General features: G+C 52.8%; 10 protein-coding genes across 10 annotated transcripts; 4 read left to right on the forward strand and 6 right to left on the reverse strand.

The window, feature by feature from the left end:
- Positions 1-371: 371 nt before the first annotated feature.
- tal (Transaldolase) lies at positions 372-1633 on the forward strand (the record flags this gene model as incomplete). The annotated part of the gene is made up of 6 exons (XM_066131494.1): positions 372-384; positions 441-484; positions 550-702; positions 776-863; positions 921-1149; positions 1213-1633. The coding sequence occupies 6 exons, from the start codon at positions 372-374 to the stop codon at positions 1631-1633; spliced, it is 948 nt and encodes a 315-aa protein (XP_065987561.1).
- Positions 1634-1897: 264 nt separating this feature from the next.
- Positions 1898-5781, reverse strand: msh6 (DNA mismatch repair protein msh6; the record flags this gene model as incomplete). The annotated part of the gene is made up of 4 exons (XM_014691328.1): positions 1898-2572; positions 2633-5031; positions 5090-5249; positions 5344-5781. 4 exons carry the CDS (start codon positions 5779-5781, stop codon positions 1898-1900), a joined length of 3672 nt encoding a protein of 1223 aa, XP_014546814.1.
- A 515-nt stretch (positions 5782-6296) lies between these two features.
- Positions 6297-7754, reverse strand: G6M90_00g095170 (uncharacterized protein; the record flags this gene model as incomplete). The annotated part of the gene is made up of 2 exons (XM_014691327.2): positions 6297-6365; positions 6492-7754. 2 exons carry the CDS (start codon positions 7752-7754, stop codon positions 6297-6299), a joined length of 1332 nt encoding a protein of 443 aa, XP_014546813.2.
- A 1490-nt stretch (positions 7755-9244) lies between these two features.
- Positions 9245-10156, reverse strand: G6M90_00g095180 (uncharacterized protein; the record flags this gene model as incomplete). The annotated part of the gene is made up of 1 exon (XM_014691326.1): positions 9245-10156. The coding sequence occupies one exon, from the start codon at positions 10154-10156 to the stop codon at positions 9245-9247; it is 912 nt and encodes a 303-aa protein (XP_014546812.1).
- Positions 10157-11790: 1634 nt separating this feature from the next.
- DPH2 (2-(3-amino-3-carboxypropyl)histidine synthase subunit 2) lies at positions 11791-13383 on the forward strand (the record flags this gene model as incomplete). The annotated part of the gene is made up of 1 exon (XM_014691325.1): positions 11791-13383. One exon carries the CDS (start codon positions 11791-11793, stop codon positions 13381-13383), a length of 1593 nt encoding a protein of 530 aa, XP_014546811.1.
- Positions 13384-14089: 706 nt separating this feature from the next.
- Positions 14090-14791, reverse strand: G6M90_00g095200 (uncharacterized protein; the record flags this gene model as incomplete). Its single annotated transcript, XM_014691324.1, has 2 exons — positions 14090-14662; positions 14738-14791. The coding sequence occupies 2 exons, from the start codon at positions 14789-14791 to the stop codon at positions 14090-14092; spliced, it is 627 nt and encodes a 208-aa protein (XP_014546810.1).
- A 2296-nt stretch (positions 14792-17087) lies between these two features.
- Positions 17088-17666, forward strand: G6M90_00g095210 (uncharacterized protein; the record flags this gene model as incomplete). Its single annotated transcript, XM_014691323.2, has 1 exon — positions 17088-17666. One exon carries the CDS (start codon positions 17088-17090, stop codon positions 17664-17666), a length of 579 nt encoding a protein of 192 aa, XP_014546809.2.
- Positions 17667-18155: 489 nt separating this feature from the next.
- On the reverse strand, positions 18156-18780 carry G6M90_00g095220 (uncharacterized protein; the record flags this gene model as incomplete). Its single annotated transcript, XM_014691322.1, has 2 exons — positions 18156-18613; positions 18696-18780. 2 exons carry the CDS (start codon positions 18778-18780, stop codon positions 18156-18158), a joined length of 543 nt encoding a protein of 180 aa, XP_014546808.1.
- Positions 18781-21874: 3094 nt separating this feature from the next.
- G6M90_00g095230 (uncharacterized protein) lies at positions 21875-23284 on the reverse strand (the record flags this gene model as incomplete). The annotated part of the gene is made up of 3 exons (XM_014691321.1): positions 21875-22469; positions 22573-22883; positions 22940-23284. The coding sequence occupies 3 exons, from the start codon at positions 23282-23284 to the stop codon at positions 21875-21877; spliced, it is 1251 nt and encodes a 416-aa protein (XP_014546807.1).
- A 1516-nt stretch (positions 23285-24800) lies between these two features.
- JID1_1 (J domain-containing protein 1) lies at positions 24801-25535 on the forward strand (the record flags this gene model as incomplete). The annotated part of the gene is made up of 1 exon (XM_014691320.1): positions 24801-25535. The coding sequence occupies one exon, from the start codon at positions 24801-24803 to the stop codon at positions 25533-25535; it is 735 nt and encodes a 244-aa protein (XP_014546806.1).
- Positions 25536-26071: the final 536 nt, after the last annotated feature.

Here is a 26071-nt window from a genome sequence, read left to right on the forward strand (position 1 = left end):
CAGTTTGTGAGTCCATGGCACGACTGCAATCTTCTGGCCAGTCCGTGATAAACCGGGTGAATAATGTGTGAAACTCTTGAATTTTGCCCATAAATCCTTTCTGTATAGATTCTAGGTTGGCCAAACAGTTCCAATTGTTGCTTGTCTAGCTCGTCTATGCAACATCTACAACCACCCCTCATCGGTCCGGACTCCAGAGCCCCGACTCTAACCACAACCGCAAGACAACACAACTGTTCGGTACATCCAACTCTAGCGACTATCCTGTAGAATCATAGCCTTGAATTTATCTATCCATCTTCAGACTTGATCTCCCAATGGCTTCCCTACTAGATTCCCTGCGGGGGACCAGCCAAGTCGACTGTGATACCATGGACGCAGAAGGTATTCCCGCCAATATCATTCAGCATAGGAGCTCTACTCAGTTTCTAACTGAAAAGTGGCTGAGAAACTCGGTCCATTTGTCGACTGCACTTCCAACCAGGTATTTCTACGCACGGCATCATACTAATCAGCCCGACTCGCTGACCAAACTTCACCCGCGGGCAGGCAATTGCCTATTTCGAGCTGATCAAGGCAAACCCCGATACCAGTGCGCTGCTTCACAAGGACCTCATCAACGCAGCTATAGCCGATGCCAGGGGTCGCTTGAACAGTCTCCAAGGCTCGGCTGCCTTTGAGGAATTTGTAGTCGAGATCTCAGTAGGTCGAGTTGTCGCCATCCAACGGCCGAAGCCTGTGTTAACCCCGACAGATGGTCAAACTGCAGCTCTAGCTTATACAACACGTAACAGGATTCATTCACGTACAGACAAACCCCAAACTAGCCTACTCCACTGCTTCCACCGTTGAAAACGCAAAACGTACGCATCCTTCCAGGCCGGCGCAGTATCATGACACACTCACCCACACATGACCAGGCATTGTCGGTATTTTCAAAAGCCTCAGCCATGCAGATCCGAAAAGGGTATGCGTCAAAATCCCCTCCACGTGGGAAGGCCTCCAGGCGTGCCGCATCCTCGAGGCAGAAGGGATCGCGACGCTAGCCACGACCATGTTTTGCATGGAGCAGGCTGCTCTCGCCGCCGCCGCGGGATGCACCTACATCGCGCCATACGTCAATGAGCTCAGGGTCCATTTTGAGCAAGGGTACGTCCCGTCCCGTCTCTCGGCAATATGGCGCGTTGGACCCCCGTCTGACAAACGTCCTAGATATGTCGACGGCAGCAAGGGCTTCGAGTTTTGCCGACAAGCGCAGGCGTATTACGCCAGGCACGCGTGCCGTACGCAGGTTCTGGCCGCGTCTTTGACGTCGGTCGACGAGGTAATGCAGTTAGCTGGGGTTCAACACATCACCATTGCGCCCAAGCTGCTGAGCGAGCTTTCTGCGAGGCGTGCCTCTTCGTGGGGTGCGCCGCTTGGTGCGTACTTTGCTCAGCGTCCGTTGGATAATTGGTGCGAGACGACAGACTACCAGACTATTCTTGGGGACGAAAGCTCGTGGAGATTGGCATTCACCAGGAGTGGGTTTGGCGCAAGCGAGGGAAAGATGATACAGGCCATCAACTACTTTTTTGACTTTCAGGACAAGATTGAGGACCTGGTCTCGGCCTCTGCTAAACTAGCTACTTAGTTAGACCTAGAAGACAATTCCACAAAGCCTTCGCGTGGCCAGCATTACATCGTTTATGGACAGATCATTTCATGGTCTTTATATTATAGGTACCCGAGTCTATATATATCTGGAGGCTCCACGGGGGGGCCCAAGATTCGTCAATCCGTACCAGTTTTAGAAAGAACCAAATATACCTGTAAAAACACACATGAAACCTCGTCAAACTCCATGCCCAGAAAATCTCCCATGTCCCAATCATGACCATTGTGAATGCGACTCCATTCACAGGCATTCGACAGCTTTCAAAAGCACATCTACGCCTTTATCGCCGATATCCCCTTTTCCTCCCAAGAGACTGCCAATGTCGCTCAGAATTCCCAGCGGAATGTAGCAGCCCGTCTTTGCCTTCTCCAAGCTCTCTTTCAAACGGCTAGTGTGCTCCCAGTCCCTAGCAGCAACCTCTGCTCTCTCAATGACCCGATCGGAAATGCCACACATGGCCGCGCAGTGCATACCAAAACTTCCCTCGGCAACACCATCCTCGAGCTTATACAAAAATGTAACCTTCCGTTCTTCATCGTCTACATGAATTTGCATTCGCTTTGCTCTGATTTCGGGGTGATTCTCAAACTCGGTGGCCAAGGAATGATAGTGAGTAGCGAAGAAGCCCACGCATCCAATGTGAGTTGCGACATGATGTAGAACGGCCTGGGCAACGGCAACACCATCGTACGAACTTGTTCCTCTACCCAGTTCATCAAGAATCACAAGTGAGCGTGGAGTAGCTTCTGATAAAATCTTCTTGGTTTCCGAAAGCTCCACGAAAAAGGTAGACTGTGCGGCGAAAATATTGTCGTTGGCTCCCAAACGGGACATGATGCGATCGACAGGAGTAAGGCGAGCAGATACTGCTGGAACATAGCATCCAATCTGTGCCATGATCACAGCCACGCATGACTACGGGAAAATTGTCAGCCATATAGTTTACAGCTATTCACATGCACAAGAGAAACTTACCATGCGCAGTACGGTCGACTTTCCGGCCGCGTTAGCACCAGTCAACAGGTTGATTTTGGCTTGGTCGCCACCCAGTTTAACATCATTAGGGATGAAATCATCAACAGTGTTGATCATGCATGGATGCCGCAGCTCTTCGAAATCAACAAAGCTGCGCTCCTCATCGACGAATTGGGGTCTGCACGATGGCTGCGCCAGCGAATTCGAAGCCTTGGCCAGACTGACTAGACAATCCAATTGTGCAACAATCTTAATCGCAAGCAGCCAGGTATTGTAGTCAACGTCAAACTTCTGAAACAACCGCGACGCGATTTCTCGGACAAGTTGGGAATGGAGCTCTTCAGCCTCTTGAAGCTCCCTAACAAGCTGGGTGAGCTGTGGAAAGTACCATCGTTTGACGTCCTTTGTCGCGGACATCTGTCGCCAGCTAGAGGGAACTTTGACACTCTTGGGGGTCTCCATTTGATAAATCTCCTTGCCGACATCGGTAAACTTTATCGTCCTGCACTTCAGTTCTCCCTTCTTCTCGCTCAGCAAATCATTCAGTTGGTCCTTGATCTCTTCCATTCTGTTCAAGCTGTCGTCAAAGTCTGGTTCAATACCGCGTGAGGGGATTAATATCTTGTCTTCTCTGGCCTTTCGGCGATCGAACGCTGTCTTCCAGTACGTCAAAGGTTCTTCGAGATCGGGCATGGATGAAACGAGTCGGTCAACGAGGCCATTTCCTCCTTTGAATGCTTGGAGAAGGCTCATAGTGTATTCTATTTGCTCGAACTCTTCCAGCACTCGTACGAAGTCTTCCGGTTTGCAAGCCCCAGCGTGAACACGGGAGATGAGTCTCTCCAGGTCTGGCATCTTAACGAGCTGGGATGCAAACTGCTCGCGAACCGTGGGATCGGCATTCAACATGTCCACTGCATCCAACCGCTCATTGATCCGTTGAATGTCGCATAAAGGATGAGCTACCCATTGGCGGAATAGTCGTTTCCCAAAGGGAGTTATGCACTTGTTAAGTAGGCTGAATAAAGTTCCCTCTGAACTACCATTCGACGTATTTGAGAACAGTTCTAGGTTCACCAAAGTCTGTCCGTCCAAAACCAGGGTTCCATTCTTTTGAATCGGGCTATACTTCTCAAAGTTTCTTTGGGAAAGAAGTGGTCGCTCCACTAGTAGAAACTTTAGGTATGACACCAACGCTCCCACGGCAGACATGACCAAGTCATCGTCCTTGTACTGCTGCAGAACTTCTGGCCAAACATCATCTTCACTCTCTTGAGTGGTGAAGTAGTTTCCACACTTGAGTTCTCGCCTGGAAGTATCTGCATCCCAGAATTCGGTTCCAGGCTTCAAGTGTGTCCAAATCGTGGTTGGGCTGGTATTATTTTTGAGAATCCGCAACGCTCTAGTAGAGAGATGGGACTTCTCAATCAAAAGTTCACGGGGGCCGATCTGCGCAACAAAGGTCTCAAACTTTGTGAGGTCAACATCGTCAGTAAACCCTGATAGCTGGAAACGTCCAGTGGCAGTGTCCGCAAAGGCAATGCCAAATGCAGGCAAGTCATCAACGACTGACTCCTTGATTGCAACACAGTAGGCAGCCATGTCGTCTTGAAGCATGCCGCCATCAACGAGGGTACCGGCAGTGAGTACGCAAGACAGTTCACGGGAAATAACTTTGTCAGCCTTCTTTCCGCTCCTATCTTGGCGCTCGCGCATTTCCTTTCCAAGATTAGTCTCCATTTGATCGACTCTTGCAACCTTGTACTGCTTTGCAATAAATTGGTTGACCCAGTGATCCAATGAGCTTTCTGGAACCCCGACCATTCGCATATTGACCCTGTCAGTCATCTTGAAGTCGAATTCCTGATGTCCAATAGTAGCGTCGTTCTCATAGAGCTCGTAGAACTTGCCCTTTTTGAAGAATACAATTGTATCCCACAGATTCTGTTTAATCTCCCAGTACTGCTTTTCAAAGGGCGAAAACTTGTTCCAGGCCATTGGCGGAATGTAGATGGATCTGGGATCATATTCCGGATCACTGGGAGCACGCTTCTCCTTGTCCCGAATGTTAGCCAACCATGGGTAGCGATCCTCGGGCTCTTTTGTGTACGCTTTCTCTTTGCGTTTGGGGTCTTTGGCGGCAGCACGCTCAGCAGGCGTTACCACAGGTCGCTTCTCGGTGGACTCGGGATCATAATTCCATTGTGAAGTGGTTGAAGTTGTAGGAACGTCCGTCATGAGCTCGTCATCTACATCATGGATCGGAGATCCTTGTCTGATGTCTGCGGGTGGTGAGACGTTGGATCGTTTTCGTGCTGTCGCAGCCTTTGCAGGGCGCTTTCGCTTCTTAGTCCGTGGGAGGTCGTCGGAATCATCAGAGGCAATGAAATCTCCCATGTCTGCAAGATATCCATCAGCATCAATCACGGATTGCTAGCCATAGCCCATCCAACATACCATCCTCCTCCGCCTCTTGGGACGCTACATCGTCTTCGTCAAACTCATCTTCGTCTTTAACAGTCCGACGAGCTCGACCACGCCGAGTTTGAGACTTGCTTGAATAATTGAAGGGCTGTTCTTCATCGGACGATTCGGCATAACTGACAACCTTCTTCGTCTGTGCCAGGATTGTGTGTTAATGGACAAATCAAGCTGTCTGGAGGGGGGCTGTTGAAAGCCTCGTCCCCGCGAAAATGATCAGAAATGCTCACCTTTCGAGTTGGAGTGCCGCTTTGGACTGCTTTCGGAGTCACATCGTTTGTAGACCTCGTGCGTGGATTCATGGTCGTTGGCGACAGCAGGGTGCTACTGGTGGTCTTGGTGGCGGTAACAGGATCAGCATTCTCCTGCGAACTGGGCGGCTCAATGGCGTCGCTGCTAGGGACAGGCGTAGAGAGCTTCGTCGATGGCTTTGGCTTGGGCAGAGAGTTGGCTTTGGTGGTCTCCTGCAGACATGAAGAATGTTGAGGATCGGGGGAGACCTTGTCACGAGCGGCAGGCGAGGATCTGCCGACGGGTGATGACTTCTGGAAGAAGCTCATGATGGAGCGCTGTTTTGCTGATGCAGAGGCAGAGGCAGAGCCAGTTGGCTTAGGTGCCGGCTTCGCAGGTGTGCGAGCCGTGCTCGAGCTAGCCTTATCGCCTGCCATGGTGATTCTGATTCTCGAGTCACGTCAAACGCTGAGCATCTACAGGCAGGATTGCGAGTGCAAGTCGGGGTGCACGGGAAACGATGCAAATCATCAATTGGATATGCTTGGCAATAATAAAGAGATGAAATGAATGCAAAAACAAAAACAAGCACAAATAGATACTGGTAGTCTTGAGAAATGGTAATTAAGTCATTGGGATGAGAATGAGAGAATATGATGATAGGAGGCGACTTTAATCCTGGTGGGATATCAGGGACCAATTCGCGTCGCGTAAGGCGCGTCCCGTGTAAAGTGGATAGGAAGGAGCCGGGGTTGTGCCTGCCCATTCATCCTCCGCATCGGCGTATAACGCTACCCTGTAGATGTAGAAACCTTGAATGTTGGATAAAAATTAAATTTCTGGTGGCAACCAAAGGCGTACATGGCGCAGATTTGGCTATGCCAACTTTATCACCATCTAGCTAAAATTCCTCTGCTTTTGTTTTAACGACTCTGCCAAACCTGGAGGCCTCTTACAAGAGGTAGTCTTCTGGAGTCGGCAAGACAAAATCATCGTACCACGACAGACTCACAACGCACATCTACAAAACCTTAGCAACCCGAATAAAAGCGAATGCTTTGCTAACAAACATCCTCCTCTTTGTACCCGCGCCAAGGTCTGCGCTTCAAACTCGCCGTCTACGGACCTTGCCAAGAATCCAACTCACCCAATCCCCAACACACAAGAGACACACAAAGAACCAATATCGAACCCCAGTGCTATGCCCTGCCCTCAGATTCTTCCGTGACTCAGTCCATATCCGCCTCGCACGAGGCTCGCTGATTTGATCATACGCCTCCACCGCCCTGGCCAGCGACTCGTGAGACTGGCACAGCTGTTCCGCTAAATCGCATGCGTCGGAAAGGGCTAGGTTTGCGCCGAAGCCGGCAAAGGGACTCAGGGCGTGGTTGCTGTCGCCGATGAAAACCACGGGCACGTCGGAAATATCGCCGTGCCGAAAGGGCTGCTTGTCTCGGCCGTTGATACACAAGACGGACCCGGGGTCGGTTTGCCTCGTCATTGTAGGGAACGGCTCGTGGAAGATGTGACCCAGCGCGGCGGCCTGGTCGACCACCGCGCGGCGCTCCTCCTTGCCTTGTTCGCGCGTGAGCTCCTTGACGGGCTCCGTTTCTAGGTTGCCGACCGCCCAGATGACCGTGTTCCGATCTACGGGCGATATGAAGCATGTCACGCCCGTGTTGCCCATGACGAAGCCCCAGTCCTTGTCTACCGGGCTGGGAACGCCCTCTGGGAATGTGGCCAGTCCTCCTCGCAATACGGCGCCGATGTACTCCAAGTCATCGTGTGGACGGAGCACTCTTCGTATTTTGCTGTTTGCCCCGTCCGCGGCGATCAAGACATCACATTCGGTATGGGTTTCTCCAGCCTCTTCTCCTTGCCTGATTTCCCTCAAGTATACGCGAAGTCTGCCATTGGGAGCCTTTGCAACATTTACGCATTGCGTGCCCCATTGGATGCTGCTGTTTTCAAAAGACTCCCACTCGTCTGTTAGAATGCGCATAAGTTCCTTCCGGACGATGCGAATACTGGGCGTAGGCAGTCCTGCAATAGGCGGTCGCTGTGAACGAAAACGCTCGCCCCAGTCTGGGCTCCAGATAGTGAACGACCCAGAGCCGTCTATCCCAGAAACAGCACTTGAGAAAACAGCGTCAATGATGCCCATCTTCTTCAGGGCGACAAGCCCGCCGGCGTCGCTGTATCCTGATATTGAAAAGGTGTAGTTTTGCCCTTGTCTCCACGCGTCCGAGCCGGGGCTGTCGCGATCATATATGATGACGGTAGGTTGCTTTTGGCCGTGCTTCCATTGTTTTCGGAGGCCTATTGCGAAGGCGAGGCCGGCGATGCCAGCACCAGCTACAACGATGGTCTTGCCAGCCAGGAAATGCCGACCTTGGTCAGACTTGGCCATGGTAATTTCCTCTGCTGGCAACTGGGAGTATCCTCGGGGTGTGTAGCCCTTGAGCTCAAGGGATTTAGATCGGAATAGCTTCTTTGGGTGTAGAGGAATGGGCAAGGACAAAGAGGGTCTTTTATACAACGGCGAAATGGCTACGTCTTCAAAAAAGGGTCCAGAGTCACCGAGACAGGCATTTCGTCAAATCAGCAGATACCGCCGCATGAAGTTACGCACCCGAGGTGTAGGGTTACACCAGTAAATTCATTGGACGCCAGACATGTCCCCTCACAGCAGACAAGGCTCCAGTTACGTGCCAAGGATGAGTGTTAATAGGCAAGTTTCGGGGATGGATAATAATGACTACTGAAACTCTACTTGAAAAGAAGCATTGATAATTCACTACAGGGCTATACGGGGGGGCCTCGACAGCCTCGTAGAGACATGGAGGGATACAATGTTGGACCCGCGAGCCGCCAGGTCAGACTGGACGAAGGAGAAAGAATTGCGACGCCCTTTAGTATATAGACTCGACAAGACCGGAGACACATTGGACACCCTTGTCTTTTTGGCGCTCAAGTGAATCCGTGGCAACGGTTCGGGAGCGGGACCTTTAGATGACAGATGTCGTCTATGTGGTGCATACACGTACTTCCTAATTGGGCACGTTCTAAACTCGTCCACCATTCGAGTCGTGCCCCGAGATATTTACCAGCATGTCTCTTATTCCTCGCCATAGTACCATGTCAACGTGGCTGTGTGGGTCGTACGTCAAGCGAAATGGAAGCTTTAAAAAAGAACCCAGTCCGACAATCACGGTAATGGAAAATAAGGTATTAGAAGCGCGACGTTGAGATGCTGCCAAAGCTCAAGGGTTAGGAACTATGTATATCCAAGAAGAAATAATTTTTGCACACTGGACACAGATGTCCAGCATTCCCTTCCTCTCCACATGGTCGCGTTGCATTGTGAATAAATATGTCTAGAAGGTGGGGCCCTTGTCATTAATACCAGACAGAAGTAGGCCTCCAAATTAAACAGAGGCCATTCACAACTGTCAACGGCCCGGTGCAGCTCCGATCCCAGATCCATCGACATGAAGTGGCCAGTTACCTGCCGGTATCTACGATTCTATACCAGTAGCTATAACAGCGTCGTTTCGCTTCACGCATCACGCCCGCATCTTATCTCCATGCAGCCGCGACGATGGTGTTTCTCTGCATGCAAGTCCTGGGCCGGACCACAGCGATGAACCAGCAGCTTTCTAGCGCGTATACCCAAATAGGACCATCGTATATTTTGTCTAATATGTCAGCGGAATCATATACTCTAGGTTCTTATATACGTCATCATGCAGAAAAATGTACACGCCTCCCCGCCACTCGCTGAAACCGTATAGGAAGGCCCCGTGGAATCGAAATCAGAAGCATGCGGTATGCTCGTTTCCGTCACCGGATTCAAGGACGCTTGACGCTTCTTCCCGACACAAAACCAAACACTTGTTCCTATACAGGCGTGCCGGGAGACCCGTCGTCCAAATTATAGTCAAACGCAAAGTCTCCAAACTGAGCCTTCATCTTGCCCGCGCACGACTCTAGATTCCATGCGAAGGCGGCATCCGAGATGGCAATATCCGCAGCGCCAAAGTCATAGGCCACAAGTTTATCGCGCAGTTCGACGCGCGGGAAGCCGTTGTATGAGATGAGCGCCGACCTCCACCAGACGTGCTTGTGGTTCTCTGGCGGCTCGTCGCCGGCACCCATTGAGAAGCGGAAGTAGTGCGTCCCGATGGCGCCGTCCTTGTTGTACACGGCCTTCATGTGGTTGCCCTCCTTGGGGATGTCCTTCCAGAGGCGCGCGTCGTATTTGCCGTGGGCAGAGACACACCCGAACTGCGGCACGCCGTTTCTCGTCCACACCTGCAGGTGCTCCCAGTCGTACTGGTGGCCGATGCAGATGCGGTCGCCAATGTCCTTCTCGAAGAAGTAGTCGTACAGGTACGCGCACCAGCCGTTGTTGCAGCGTTGGCGGGAGTAGACGTTGCTGTGGTCCAGGTCGTATTCGTCCCGGCAGCCCTCCGTGTTGGTTTCATGGCGGGATCGGCCTTGGTCGATGTGTCCGTCGGGGCCGATGGCAGGCACATTGTAGCAGCTGTCTGTGTCGAAGTCGAGCGCGGGCTGGAACTTGAGATCTTCTGCCGTTGCTCTTTGGGGCAGAGGGGGAGGAGGGTTCTCGTCGAATCCCTTGTCGTCGCAGAGACCCTGGATTACAGCTTGCCTGGACCCCGGGGGAACGACGAGGTCTGGATGGCCTTGGACGGTGAAGGTGTCATTCAAGGCTAAATTTCTGGTTGGGAATTGTCTTGTTGCAAGGGCTACTGCGCCGGGAATGACAAACAGAGACCTTATGGTGTGCATTGTGCGCCGTGAAAACGTCTCAACTGTACCAATGATGTACAACTGGACGAGTGATAGTAAATACGAAAGAAGTACCAACACAAGTAGAATCAGAAGCAAGTGAAGGCAAGAAGCTTGTCAAAACTGAAGTGACACAATTGGCAAAGGAGACGGGTATGACCCCTTAAATTCACGACGACTTCAGTCTTCCCAAGGAATCTGTGTCTGGCGACTCTTATAGAAGCGCGTGCTGGGCCCCCGTGACAACTAAATACAACTTCAGTATATACAATGTCTCAGGGGGTAACAATGGCTTGTATCGGCGACGGCCTCGTTGTAACTCGAGGTAAGCAGCGCGCAAACACGCCTTTATGCACCAATTTGCCTCCCATGATGCGTTTTAAGCATGCAACCTCGTGGCGACTTAAAGACGGCGGGCTGATATAGCGTCGGTTCGTGGCCAGGGTTCAGAGATCTGCTGGCGAACAAGAGTGACGACCCGAGATTCCTGGCCGACCTACGGTGAAGACAAAGTCCCATAATCCGCCCGATATCAGCAGCATCTGCACGGGCCGAAATCCTAGTATAGCGCGTAGTTCATGATAAGGTGGTTCGGTGCAATCCCACCGGGGTCAGCTCGGCTTCATTGTGGTGATCTGCAGGGCCGGCAAGCCAGTCCCTTTGTTTGCAACGGTATTTGTCGTGAAGTGGAAGGTGAAGCGTCTGGTGTCTTTGGCCTAATTCCAATAGCCCTGCAACTCTGGGTTGACTGGAACCAATGAGGTAGCCATTTCGTCAAGCGTGTTCAGCTGACTCGGAGCGTTGCAATCCAGAGGAGGGCCAGTCGCATATCGAGCCTAGGCCGAGTCCGTGTCCAATACTTGTCCAACCCCTGGAGAGTAGCTTACCACTGCCTTGGAAGCGCGGATTGAACGTCAAGAGTGCGGCTGCGAACTCGTGATCGGTTGGTGTGTGAGCGAATGACGTGACCGAAATGGAGTGTCAGTCGACTAGGAGAGATGGACAAATATTAGTTGGAGCCCAAGGTGCCGGCTGTCGCCCCTGAACAAAATGACAATCTCACGAGGGTAGCTTCACCGAATAGCCGAATTCTATCCCAACGATGGGCACAACCCAAGGCGAACAAGAAGGGCCGATACAAACGTTGAAGTTGTGCCGGCTCGGAACGGCTAGCAGTTGGACTCCTGCGCAAGGTCCCCCGTTGACATTCTCTCTGCATAAATGCGAAATGCCAATCCATTTTCATCGTATTTGTCTCCCTGGGCAAAATTTGGGGATATCAGAGCGAAAAGTCTCGAATGACACAGGCTGCCGCTTTGCTGTCAACAGGTCAACTGGTCTGATATGGCTCGGTTCCAAAGTTTCGTGAAACCGCCGAACCAATCTGGTGCCCTGGATTGCTCACCAGCAGCCACCGGCACAGGCCCAAATCCGCACCCACCACATCCAACAGCAAATCCAGAAACCCGCACATACACCCCGCATTCACACAGGGTCCACCACCCCGCCAAGTTGGCAAAAAAAAATAACCATCGTTCGATGCTAAACTCTGCCAATGTGTCAACTCTGCCCCTTCGTGAGAGTTTTGTACCGCGGCCGCAAGGGACTGACATAGTCCCGAAGCAGATAGAACCATGGCCTCTGAACTCGCCGCCGCGCCAGTCCTATCCACGCCCGACGACCACCTTCTCGACGTGCCCGCCGCCGAATCGCTGCCAACGTCAACCCTGCCCGACGATGAACTGCGGTCGACGTACGAAATCGGCAGCACGGCCAGCCAAATCCGCCAGGCGGGGTGGAGGAGGATCGCGCTCCAGTTCCCAGACCACATGCTCGTCGACGCGCCGCGCGTCGTGCAGCTGCTAGACGCCCAGCTGGCCGACGACACGGCGCGGATTCACATCCTGGCCGACACGAGCTACAGCGCGTGCTGCGTGGACGAAATCGCCGCGGAGCACGCCGACGCAGAGGTCGTGGTGCACTACGGCAGGACGTGTCTGAGCCCGACGAGCCGGCTGCCCGTCATCCACGTCTACACGTCGCGCGGGCTCGACCGCGGCGCCGTCGTCGCAAAGTTTGGCGCCGAGTTCGCCGACAAGACGAGCAAAGTGGTCGTCATGGCAGACCTGACGTACCAGGACCACGTGGACGCCGTCGTGCGCGGGTTGAAAGAGTCCGGATATACCAACGTCCTGGGGACCAGCGTGGCCCGGGATCCCGCGGCCGTGATACCCAACCGGAGGATCGAGGGGCCGGAAATGACAGACGAGGCCGCCCGGTCGCATGCGCTGTTTCACATTTCCGACCCGCCCACGTCGTTGTTGTTGGCGCTGCAGACTCGTTTTGCGTCGCTGCACGTGCTCTCGACGGACTCGTCGGCGGCGGTGACGGTCGACAACCCGACGTTGAGGGCGGCGGGTCTTCTGCGTCGGCGGTTCGCCCGGGTCCTGTCCCTGGCCTCCGCCGGCGTCGTGGGCATCTTGGTCAACACCCTCTCCGTCTCGAATTACCTGGCTTCCATCGACCTGCTGCGGAAAAAGATTGCGCAGGCCGGCAAGAAGAGCTACACGGTTGTGGTGGGCAAGCTGAACCCGGCCAAGTTGGCAAACTTTGCAGAGATACAAGGCTGGGTGGTCGTTGGCTGCTGGGAGAGTGGACTGATCGAGGACGATGTTGGATACTGGCGGCCCGTCGTCACGCCGTTTGAAATGGAGGTCGCACTCATGAGCGAGGAGGAGAGAATTTGGGGCGGCGAATGGTGGGGAGGCATTGAAAAGCTCAAGCAGGAAGCGGAGGCTTCCCAGGGGGGCCATGCCTCGCAGGGACAAGATGATTCTGCGCCAGCAGAGGAGGAGGACGTGGATGGTGGCGTGGAAGGGGAGGAATCCCTACCGCCGCAGTTTGACTTGCGGACAGGCAAGCTCATCAGTCACAGCCGGCCGATGCAGCTCACTCTGCGGGGTTCTGGCACGAATAATAATGGCAGCGAGGGTATCGACGCTGGAAATACTAACCGAGGACAGTCCAACGCCGTGACAAAGAGAGTTGCTGGCGAATTGGCTAGTATCAACGGCGTAGCCAGTCCCGGCGCTGAGTATTTGCGGTCCAATAGGACATGGCAAGGGTTGGGGACGGATTTCGACCAAGAAGCGAGTACGTTGATAGAGCAAGGTCGTAGTGGAGTTGCAAGGGGTTATCATGTGGGTGAGGATGAATCACGGCATTAGGCGACTGTAGTTTATGATACCAAGGATATTCGAGACGTTTCAATGTATCCATTGCATACATGAGATATTTGACATTGCATATGCGCCAACGTTTATGTTCACATTCGATAACGCGGCAAAGAAAAGCATGGGGTATCCAAGCATCCGCACAAGATCCATACACCGACTATAGACAAATATGTAGTCCAGAACGAACAAAACGCACCGCAGACATCTGTTTTGCGCGCAATACCGAGTGTTGCTTCCGAACTATAAGCGGGCCCTCAAAGGCGTTTCGTTGACGCGAGAAGACAAGAGCGAGAGGGGAGGAGGTTGTTGCCAAACAAAGGGGATCGATAGCAGTAGTCAATTAGAACATTCCACCATATCCAGGTCCAGTCTCCCAGAACGCAGCCGCAGAGCATCAAACACAAATGGATTTCTCTCGGCAGTCCTTCGTCAGACGCCAGACATAAGACGCAACATGGATCCATGTGCATGGAACCGTCAGCTGCCGCACTTGCGGCTTTGCATTGCCTTGCCATACATGGTCAACACTGGAGCAAGCAAGCTGCGGCGCGGCGGGTGGTCGCTTCGTTTTGTCAAACTCCAAGCACGGCATGCTCTGAATTCATGATTCATTCGCCAAAGGGACTCATCTATTGGCCGCGGCAAATCTCATGACTCCAGTGGCAGGTTCTTGTAAGCGCATGTGGCACAGGACTCCTCAAACGTAGACTCGGCGGTGAGAATGCGGGCTTCGGTGGCTGCTGTGGCGGGATCCACCAGAACGGCTTCGGCTACGGTGACGATGGCTGTGACGGCTGGAGTGGTGGTGGCGGCGCTCTACAACATATGCGCCGCGGCCTTCGTAAGCCAGGTGGTCGCCGTGGCTAAAGGCGGCAAGAGCCGTGGTGGCGAAGAAGATGATGTTCATGATGGCAAACGCCCAGCTGGCCTTGAGCATGGCGCAGGGCTTGTCCGTCTGCCATCCCCAGTTGGGGACGGGGATGTGATTCGGAGCAAACCATACGGAGCTTGAGTCGGGGTTGGAGCAGCTTGCGTCTGCAATTCCTCGCATTTCATAAACGCCGGCAATGAGAGCACCCATGAAGCAAAGGTCGACCAGACATATGAAGCGAGCGTTGGCAGACGAGCGGTGGTAGCTGAAGAGGGTGAAGACGGCCCAGGCAAGGGCAAGAACGACAAGAATAAAGAGGATGAGGATTGAGTCGGGGGTCAAGGCATTGTGGCTGATGAAGATGTTGATGAACCAGGCGAGCATGCCCATCGGCGGAAGCTGGGGACGCGGGTTAGCTTAACTAGCGGACGCGGATGGATCATGAGGCGATTTCAAACATTGGCCGCGGCTTACCAGAGTGACGATTTGAGAGATGCGAGTGCACACAAACACTAATGCGAATATCATGATGGGCAAATGGCTCCAAAGGACCCAAGTTGCGTCTGGAGGTTTGGGTGACGACACAAAACAACGTGGCAAGGTGGGATGTCAGGAATGCACAGAGAGAAAAGAATCATGGGCGGGGGGGGGATCACCGACGAAAGCACACCTATTATAACAATCGAAGTCGATCTTCGGTGAAAACAATAAACTAACTAATTGGATGGGCTGGTTGGCTGGGAAAGGCAGGTTGTTCTAAATGCAAGGGCCAGAATGCGCATAGATTCGCCAGACCTTGTCTCGTCCTGGCGGCCTGCATGGATCAACGATACAAAAGAGGTGGTTGGGTGTGCGATGGGATCCACCCGCTCATGCACGTTTTCTCTGGTAAAAAGCAGCATGTACTCCGTACTCTGTACTACAATACGAAGCAAGCTCCAGCTGCGCGCACCTGGGTCAAGCCGGCCGGAAGCACCGGGCATCGTGCATTGATTAAAGAGCAAACGCAATTGCCAACTGCCAAGATACTCACAGTCGATTCAGCGAAAGATGACTGTCAAGGTACGGAGTACTTTGCGTCCACATGGCAACTGTTGCGGCCCAAGCCTGGGACAAGCTTGGAGCTCGAGCTCAGGGCTGGCACCAGCATCAACCTTGGGGCTTCGGGTGTGATGGGTGGTCCGGCGGGGTAAGATGACGCACGTCCGCCCAAAACCAGGGAAGGAACTACGGAGGTTTGCCGTTGGGATGCTCAGTGAACAACAGGGAAAGAGGCACCGAGACGGAGCCTGATTAGACGCAGTCAACAGGTCAAGTGCGTGTATCAGATATACTAGTCAATATGCATTGATTTGTACCTTTAAATGTTGTTCCTGGAGTTTTTGTTCCCGGAGCACCAGTGACGCTACTCAGTACATCACTCAACATTGAAGCGCCTCGTCTTGTTGATGCAGTAACCCGCTCTACCATCCAGGTGACTAGGCCCCTGGTTTCAGTGGGGCCATGTCCCAAAGTCCAGAGAGGCTGGCGCATTGAAAACCGGGAGGCTGGAAGGGCCAGGCGCCACAAGCCGGCAAAACATTCAATGTTGAAACAACATTGAACCCCAGTGCCGCTTGTTGTACTACCTCAGAAGCTTGTGTGGGGCAGAAATCGATCCGTGACGAAATGATCCAGGAACAGGAACATGCAAGTCATCGTTGCTGTTGTTTTTATAACCAAGTACGGAGTATTATTGTTATTACCCACTCATTAAAAAACTGGGGTTCGATCAGTTCCACTCTGCTCATGCTCGAAGGTCCGGCTCAGAATGAAGAGAGTTCTGTCCAGCTCTGCAAGTGCTGGAATCTTGCTTGTCTCGTCCCATTAAACTCATTGGCAGATACAATACAGTCTGCGGCAGAATAGTATATCTGAGCGTCAACAACGATGCACTTATGCAATGTAGTAGTATTAGGTATAGGGCATGATGGCCACGTATCTGGTCTAGTCAATACTTTTTGTCTGACACGGTAAACGTGCGCCGTCTCCAACATGGTCCAGGCTGGGGTGGCGCTCACTGTCTATCAGAACGCCATCCTAATAAACATTGATCAGTCGTGTCGTTGGAAACCTCAAAATTAGAACCAGAAGGGCTTTAATACTCTGTTATATGTCGACGATACATTGATAGATTTGCCCCGAAGCTCTTTGCTCTAAGCTGACCAATTGGGTAGCCCTAACCCTAACCCTGTGATATGCTCTCTGGGAAAGTTAGTAGCTGGCACCCAAGTTCAAGCTTCTACTCTTCCAAAAATAATATAGTCCAAACTCAGAACTCTTCAGGAACCAAATCATTCCTTAGATCAGACACCACACAATAAAACACGAATACAGAAGCTGCATACAAACCGGGGCTCTTGTGACAACCCCGTGGTCCTGTTAGAATAACCCGCAGAGAAGCAGAGAAATAATTCACGACATAACCTACCGCCTTTCACATAATCTCGCGACTTGCACGTCAATCGTCAGTGCCTTATCGTGCAACACCAAGCACCGAAGTCCCGGGCCATTTCTGCCAGGGAAGGTGTGCGAGGGCTTCTTTTAGTGGTTGTTCAGCTGCCCTTCCGGCACACAACGTAATTGGCTGCCCATCGCGAGTGAAGCGATACCATCCTGGAATGGGAACAACGGCCCCGAGAAGCCCAAACGCCACCAGACCTTTTGGACACGCCTCGTCGGTGGGCAGCCTATTGGCGTTGACGGCCAGGCAGCGAAGCGCCACAGGCGTGAAAAATAAAAACCGTGAACTTGGGCATGTATATGAATTCTGGTGAGTTATGCTATGTCGACTCTTGTCAAGCTGGTTACTCTTGAAATCATACAAGACACACACTTGAGGCTTTGGAGCGACGTTGGTTTTCTCATCATTCCATTAGCTCAGAAGACTCTACGTCGACACGACCATCATTCTGTTGCACACTCTTATATCCTCAAAGTTGACCTCACCGTCATGGCCACCGCCACGTTTGCGGAACCGCTGCTCACCATTTCCGCCATGTCCCTCTTGACTGAGGACCTGGCGGCCTCCAAGGCCTTCTATACGGATGTTTTTGGCGCGCGCGTGCTCAATGAGGATGCCGAATCGTGCGCCGTCAAGTTCAATAACCTCATTATCAATTTGCTTGCGGCTTCTGCAGGGCAGGAACTTGTGCAGCCGGCCAAGGTTGCGCCGCCCGAGGCTGGTAAGCGGTTCCAGCTGAGCATCTGGGTGGATGATCTTGATGCTGCCATGGCGAGGCTGCGGTCCAAGGGGGTCACCTTCTTGTCGGGCCCAGAGGTGAAACCTTGGGGGTTGAAGACTGTGACGTTTGATGATCCGGCCGGACACAACTGGGAGATTGCGCAGGATGTTACCAAATAAATGTTGAGTGTGTCGAGAATGACATCACAGTCGGCATATCTCGGAAGCACGACTCCATGTTGAAGAAAAATAAAAGGGGGGAAAGAAAAGACCACATCGAATATTATTTGTAGCCGAATCTTTTGAAATCTTGAAGCCCTGACAAAACTGTCCCTCGAAGTCATGAACCAAAAAAAGGCCCCCGTTACCCATTTCATCGCATAAATTTCACGTCCAGACTTGCAACTTCTCATGCCTAATATTGTTTCGCCACGGAACCAATTCGAGCGAGGGTATCAATCTCCTCCGTACACTAGCTCCAAGTACAATTACCAAGCACTGCACGAACCATATCCAAGGAAAAAGAGAAGACAAAAAAAAAACCAAAATGCGCAGACGCCATACTGATTATCGACAATGTTTCTGTTTGACATTGACTAATTAAATTGCGTCATAATCGCTCGAGATCGGCGTACAGTATGGTGTGTACTACGAGTTTCGTTCAGGATGTTAGGCTCCAGGATAAGTCTGAGCGGTCTGAGTGGTCATTTGGTTGCCGGTGCTGTCGGCATTGGCGCCCTTCCTGAAGCCGTGTTTGAGAAGTGCGAGTAGCTCAAAGACCGTAAGGGTTGTGAACATGGCCCAGATGAAGAAGCCAAAGGCCGTAGCAGCCTGTGCCGATCTGTAGATGCTGCAGAAAGCATTATTGCCGCTGCAGGTACCAGCACCAAGGAAAGCGGCAAGGGCGATGGAGCCGGCAAACCAGAAGAGAGTGCTGATACCCAATAAAGCTAGAGCAATGATGCTATGGTACAGGGAAGACAGGAAGCGAGGGAAAACGCCAAGGTAGACGAGGACAAGGATGGTCCAGATGGTGTTGAAGAGCATGAAGTTGACCTGTGACGGAGAGCTGGAGTAGTGCGAGTAACCCCAACCATAGTAGGCGCTACCACTCGTCGAATTGACAACTGTGAAATTGTCACAAGTGAGCAGGACGGTTCAAAAATGGCATCTCCCAAGTCGAGTCGACTCCATGGGGATATTACGTACCATATGCTAGAAGGCCCAACGAAATGATGTCGAACAGAGCAATGCCGCCGAAGAGGGCCAGCTTGAGAATGCCGGGAATCTCCATTGTGCGTGGTTGTACGAATTATTCACCTGGGGACGAAGTGATTAGATCATGGGGGCTTTTGTTGGGATGGCGCGAAAAGAGGGCAGCTCCAGACGAGGACGGTGAAATTTACCAGAGCAGGACACTTGATGCAGGGCGATGTTCAAGTTCTTATCGCGGGAAGGAGCGGCGGACGCGACTTATGATGACAGCAGACGTCGACGGATGGATGCGAATGGCGCGTTCAGATAGCTTGAGGAAGGAAGGATGCGGCAGCTAGCGGTACGAATGTCATGCAGCGAGGGCCCTGCTGGTCTTATAGCCGGATGCAAGTGGGAAAAGAGGATGTGACGAGGATTCTTCAGCTTTTTGAAATGTGACCTGCGAGAGAATGCGACTGACTGGGGTACGGCTGCAAGGAGGGGGGCAGTGTCCCGTAGCTGTCAAGCTTCAGATGTCCCAAGGTTTGCAAGCTTAGAAACAGGCTTCCGACAGGCGACAAGCCAGCCCACGGGAGCCACATGTGCAGGCCGGTGGCGCTAACAGCAAAAAGGCGAATCTGAACGCCTCGAACCACTCCCTCATCATCCATTCGTGAGTATTTCACCACAGAAGCCGAGCCTAAACGATGTGGCGCCAAACTGTTTGCCAGCTCGAGACCCCATCAGACAATCACGCCGGAGAACTACTAAGGATTGCCATCACTCATTGTCCCCTTTCTCCTTGGCTGTTCACGAAGCTGACACGCCCCTTTCCGACCACACTTTGGGCTGACTGAAGCTGAACGAAATCCGATGTCGCCCCCGACTGTCGATGAAGCTGCTTAGATTGCAGAGACTGAAGAACAAGGAGCTCAGGCTCAGCCTGTTTTCTGTGGCGTCATCAGCTTGTCCCCTACCCACTTTGACGCAGGTCTGCTGTTGTACTACTAACAACCCCAGCTCTTCCCGACAAGCCTTGGCCAGCACCAACCCAACGCCAAACGCGAGCCGAACCAACAAAGAGGTCGAATATGCAGGGAAAGACAATGGCTTGCATGTCGATGGCAGTTGTCTCAAATTCGCTCTGCTGCTGAAAGAAGTCGCATTTGAGATTAGAATATGTAGGGCACCTGGTGCTTGGTCTATCGGGATAACGGCAAACGATGGACCGTCAGGAACCACACCAGCCGACACCACCGTGCTTCGCTCCACCGCATCAGCCCTACGTTATGTACACATTCTACATATGTACTACTATTAGACACGGACCTTTTCCCTGACCGCTAAAAACGACGACGTGCGACGTGTTGAGGTCCGAGAATAGCTCACGTGGGTTAGTGAGTGCCCCCGCTTGTATTGCACTCATCTGGCTAGACAAGCGCCGAGGCATTCCAAGTGGCGTCGACATATTCAGACCAGGCTGTTTGCTGTGATCCGAGGCCTTCACGCGGCAATCATGGCGCAGCGCGGCCGGGACGCACTGGTGATGCCCCAGTGAGGTCATGAGACAGGGATGGCCGGTAGCAATGCGCCTTTGTAGTCGTGGAGCATGCCGTTACCGGATCTGGACCGCTCTTGTTTGTTCCTGTCAATCATTCCACGCCGACAATTGCAGCTTTTGAAACGCTCACCATGATAAATTTGCTATCATCATGCAAGCATGTTGCGTAAGGGCCGCGGCAGGGAGTGAAGGTCCATTGTGAAAGTCGATGACAGAACCAAGGGCTAATTTGGGGTCCAGCCCCTCCCATGTCATGATGTGGAACGTAAAGGATCCATGTCGGCTTGAGGACCCGGAACCCAAATTCATCCCTACTGTGCTCTTGAGTCTTGACATAACCTGCAAGATTACGTCAAGAGAGCAAAAGTTCATGCTTTCGATGCAAAGCACACCCGGTTCGGAATGCCCGAGTCTGCCTGGCCGTTGGCGGAAGGAGCCGCGTCGCGCTGTTCCTCAAATGGTACGAACCTGAGAAGTTCAATCTTGTTCCGTTTGAGTGCAGATCGAAACTCGTCCCGGGTCATGGAGCGGGTGAAGGAGCGAAAGCCGTTGGAATAGGTGCTAGTATCAGACTGGTCATTGGGACAGCTTCTCGTCGTCTTAGCGTGAGGCCGCTGGATGAAGCTGAAATGAACTAGCACTTGCTATTTCCCAGGATGGACCCTCGATAATTTGGAGCAGCATCTGCCCGGATATTAGTACTAGTATACTTGTCAGCAAATGGGCAACTGGGCTCGACTAGGGACATTTCACACGTGCCAAACGGAGCACAAATGACGGCGTTTGTGGCCAGCAACGGACACCAGCGTTCTAGTTGGCATCATGGTACCCCGCAATCGGTACCCAAGGTCTGGTAGTGTCTGGTCTGGACAGACGAGCAGCGAGCCGACCGGACGGCCTGTCTGCCATGGACCTCGAGCACACGTGAGTGGCTCCAGTTGTCGGCGTGTTACGAGGTCGAAAACCCAGTGCCAGAGGCAGAAGTAGACAATGGGAGGTGGTTTCTCACGGTTCAACGCATTGCGAACCACCCTCGCACCTTCTGGGTACATCTATAACGCCGTCACATGGACTGTTGGATAGTCTGCTTGGCTGCTCGATTACACTGCACCCATGAATTTTTCACGACCCGTAGCCGAGAAGAAGTATCAAGGACCGATTAGCCGTCGTCAGTTGCGAGATAGGCGAGATACACCTGTCAAGTACGGCCAGGTTCAGTTCCATATATCCTTTATGGAGACACTAAACGATATATTCATGCTTGGCGTTGTATACGGCGTCACGGCTTCTCCATCTACTAGGCACTATCTACAGCGTCCCCATAGCTAATATACAGAGCTGGTGCTACTTTGATTATCAGTAGGCTGTGGCAAAGCCCGGCTGCTTCAACATGCTGCGTCACCTCCACGGTCCTTCTGTACTACGGACGCCATGAATGGCGGAAACTAGGGAAAAGAATATGCAGACGCATCTTGTCCCTCGCGCCATGCAGCACAACCACAGAGTTTATCCATGCAAACGTGCCCTTTATTCTCCACGGGTAACCAAAACCCTCTGCCGTAATCTCCCGCCTCAGGGGCAGACACGCACTCCAGGCTGATGCTACACGCCGCCGACTACATTGCCCTCGATTTCACGCGAATTGTAGTTCTGGATTCGGAATAGCCGCTCTCGCTTTCCACACTTGCGCCAAGTCGGCCCTGATGGCGGAAGCAACAGCATATGCGATGCCTATGTGGTCCAAAAGTGCGCCGACTCGGTCGCGCTGCCATTGGCGGCATGATCGTGCGCCGGCAATTCGCAAAGGGAACAAGAACAGGACCGGCGACAGTGCCGTGTGATTCAGTCCAGTATCCGTGAGGGCTAGAATGGCGCAGACGTGTTGCGCTACCGTGGCTGGGTCGAGAGCCGGGACTGGCAGGTTACGTCGCTGCCAATGGGGCAGCTCGTAGTCGAAAACGCCAGAGAGATAGATGCTGATGGAGGCGTAGAAAACACGAGCCAAAAGCGTACTTGGGTCTGCGGCACAGTGTCTGATGTTCTCTGGGTCCTTGTTTGAAGTGGAGGATGTGCTGGGTGACGGGAGCGCGGCATCTGGAATATAGGCTGCGCTCCAGCTGCGCAAGGCTTCGCGGAGAAGATGTCCGTCTTGTGATATGGCCATGGCATCGGAATCGGATGGAGGCATATCCTGAGAAGAGCCTTGCCCTTGTATGAACGCCTCCGCTCTGCTTTAGAGTTAGTGCGTGGTTTTTCTTTCCCGGGGAGGTAGAGCAGGGTAAGCGACAACACAGGCGTGCCATGTGGTTACAAAGGGTTCTCACAACTGACCTTACACGAAGACTCGAACACATGACCATGATGTCTAGTAGCGAGTCCAACGAGGTCCATGTGTTTTTGCTTCCGGCGAGATGCTCCTCGTCGGTCCACATGTCTCGCGACAAGGAGACCCATTCCGGCTCCGTAAGAAAGGTCGGCTCGTTGAACAGAATGGACCTGCTGACTTCGAATATTCTCGCCTGTATGAAGAAGGCAAATCCAGGGCCGGACCGGCATGAGGTTGGGCCACTATGCTTGAGCGCCATGGATGTGCCGTGGATGATGTGCTGCTGCCACCCGTGGCCCGTGACATCGTTCATGAGCTGCGTGCATCAATATCTCTCGTTTCTTTGCATCGAATGTAGGTCAAACTGCTCACCTCGAAAACGCCAAGAAAGAATGTCGTCCACAGAATGCAAACACGCTGGTTTTCGTGCCTCGGCAGACGTGGGCTGGTGCCTAGGTTCATGCCATCAATCGCTTCTCGTAGGCCTTGGATGGAATACGAGTAATGCTGGAAAGCGATTGACAAGGCCTCCCGCTTCGAGGACGCACGCTGATGGTTCAATTTCCCCGCGTACATTGCACCGACGGCCAAGATTGCGTTGAAGAGGTGGCTTCCTTTGCGAGAGTGTAGGTCAGCGAGCTGCTTGACCTCGTCGCCGGCGGTGCGCACGCGGCCGGTGAAGCTGTTCGCCCTGGTGAAGGCGTCGAAGAAGCTCATGTAGTTGCATGTTTGGTCTGTGAGGCATTCAGGACGCGGCAAGTAGCTCCTTCGACGAGATGTGCTCTGCGACTCAGCCTCATCATTTTGCGACCAGTTTGTTGCCGTCTTCTGCTTGCCTCTCTCGACGAGGATCAACTTGGCGGCAGCATTCCGCGCCGGATATGCGCATGCGACGCGTCGACGAGCGCAATTGCTACAAGGAACATGGCCAGAACACTTGGTCGTGTGAGATGCGTCCCAACGCAAGACGAGGCTGCGGGTTGAGTTGCGGCTGGCTTACTTTGAGATGGCTTGCTGAGCAGGCGCAACACCGGGATCGATTGGTACGCAGATCAAACGGTCCCAGCGGCATTTCTGGGGGTTAATAGTCGTCAACTGTGTTCTGGATGCTCATCGGCAGTCACTTGTCAACCGACATCCGGGACGATGATGAAGAAGTGGAAGCAGTTGGAGAAGGATAGCGTGACGCGGCGTCAGATGGAGCTTCTTTGCGCAGCCACATGACGCTACTCCGTACAGGCGGCAGCATTTGACGCCCGTAATATTCAATTGCAGCCTGGCAGCACAAAATGCCTCGCTTGTTTTACGCTTTTCGAATTTGTATCCAGGAACGTATACAGGAAAGATTTTGTCATGACAATTTTCTCTTCTTGGCGTATGGGGACACCATCATGGTCATAGCCCCCAATCACATACATGCCTTGCCAGAAATGCCGACAGAATCTTTAGCATCTACATACTTGGAAGAAGTTGAATTCCGACCTCATCTTGATCCCATCTCATTCAAGGATGGACTGCGGAAACCGCCTCGTTTGTCTCCGATGCGAGGGTTCGAGCCAGTTTTGTCCAATCACAATCTGCTCACATACACGCCCAGTCCCATGCTGCACCAAGCAGAACCGATGCCGTGTCGCCGATTTTGATCTTTATGTTGGCCATGATTCATTGAGATTGTCAAGCTATTGTGGGAAATTGACCCCAAGGTGAGGAGTATGCCCTTTGAAGTGTAACCTGCAAGGTCGGCATGTGAAACAAGTCAGCCTTTATACCAAGATATTTATAACCTTCTTGAAAGACTTTGCCTCAGCAGTTTATTCATTGCCTAGTGAAGCAACAATAGTATCAACTACACTCTAGGCTCAGGACCCATGGACGGTCAAACAAGAGCCTTGTTGCATATTCCGTCAGGGCGGTCCACGCACGCGATGAGAGGAGAAAACACCTTGATAGCAACACAATGGCCATGCATAAGAGGCATGCATATGCAGAGAGGTTCGTGGCACTGAGCGTTTATGAGCCAGTTGCAGCCCGAACCCCTCAAAACAGTCGTTGCAACGGCAGAGTTGCAACCGTGGGGACAAAGCGGCGATGCCATTGTCGACTGGTGACGATATAAGTTCCATCAAGTATCGCCAAGTCCACCTGCTGCTGTCTATCTATGTACGCCACGAGAAACCTGTGACGTTGTCTGTATTTACACAAGTGAGACCTGCTGTCGTTATCACTGGAAGCCATGTTCACCGCCAGGACATTCCACAGAGCCTCGCACATATACCATGGCTCGAGGAGCTCCAACACCAGACGACGACATTCGCTGTCCTCCCTACGGCAGCCAGGGCTGCCCGAGTGGCCGGCCAGCTCTGCTCCTACACCCCATGAGATCCTGGGGGTTGCTCCTGGCGCCCCGTACTCCAAGGACAGGTTCAACCAGCTTGTGAAGATGTACCACCCCGACATGTCGGGTGCGGACGCGCGAGTCCGTCATCTCCCGCAGTCGGTTCGCCTGGAGCGATACCGGCTCATCGTCGCAGCGCACAATCTGCTCAGCGATCCGTCCTACCGGCGGTTATACGAGTCGCACCGTCAGGGCTGGGTGTATCCTGGGCCGTTCACTGGCCGCCAAGGCGACAATCGCCACGGTTTTTCTTCAAAAGACGGCACCGCGCAGAGCTCGCCGAGTCCGATGCGTCAACGGCCCATATATGCTTCGAATGCGACCGTGGCGATACTCCTGGTTGCGTTCGGCATGTTGGGGGCGGCCCTGCAGTTCAAACGACTGGCTGCAAGTAGACGCGACATCAGGAGGCTTGAGCTGGTGCTGCAGGAGGCCATTCAGGAGGAAATTCAGGCCTGGGCATCGGTATTGCAGGGACAGACAAAGGACGACCGTATTCTTGCGTTTCTGGCCAGACGGCATGGCGTGCCTCATCAGCTGCAGAGCTGGGCGGCATCTCATGGGAAGCAGTAAAAATGTGAATAGAGCCTTGGTCGTGGAAATTACAAAATGGATATTTATTGTCGGCTACGGGAGATCTATTTTTTTCGTGATTCTATCTCGTTTGTCATGTTCTAGCTTTCTGTTGGAGCTGTCAGGTCCACGGAGTCACGGACAGCATCAACCCCTTGGTGCCATTTCCAAATAGTGAGGCAGAACGCGGGCGACCGGCTGATTAATTCTGAAAATTATATTCCTTGATCTTGTGCGACTTGAATGCCGGCGGAATTTGTGTAAACGGCCGGTTTGAACTCCCGGTCGAGGCGCCGAACACAATATCCACTTTCCTAATCAGGCAATTATCGAGCGAGATTCAAAGCACACCACGCAATGGACTCGTATGCATCGCGTTGGTCATTCAGCCCACAGGAAGAACAAATCATAGTAAAGCAAATTCGCTTGTGTAATTCAAGCTGACAGCCTGCCTTCCAGACTGCTTGCAAGCTTGCGAAGCTCTGCTGGCAGTTGTGCCGTATCTCGCCGGATTGTTGTCATATTCGGCCTAGTTC

This window comes from Metarhizium brunneum, chromosome 6 (assembly GCF_013426205.1).
Source record: "Metarhizium brunneum chromosome 6, complete sequence".
In the NCBI taxonomy this organism is placed as follows: domain Eukaryota; kingdom Fungi; phylum Ascomycota; class Sordariomycetes; order Hypocreales; family Clavicipitaceae; genus Metarhizium; species Metarhizium brunneum.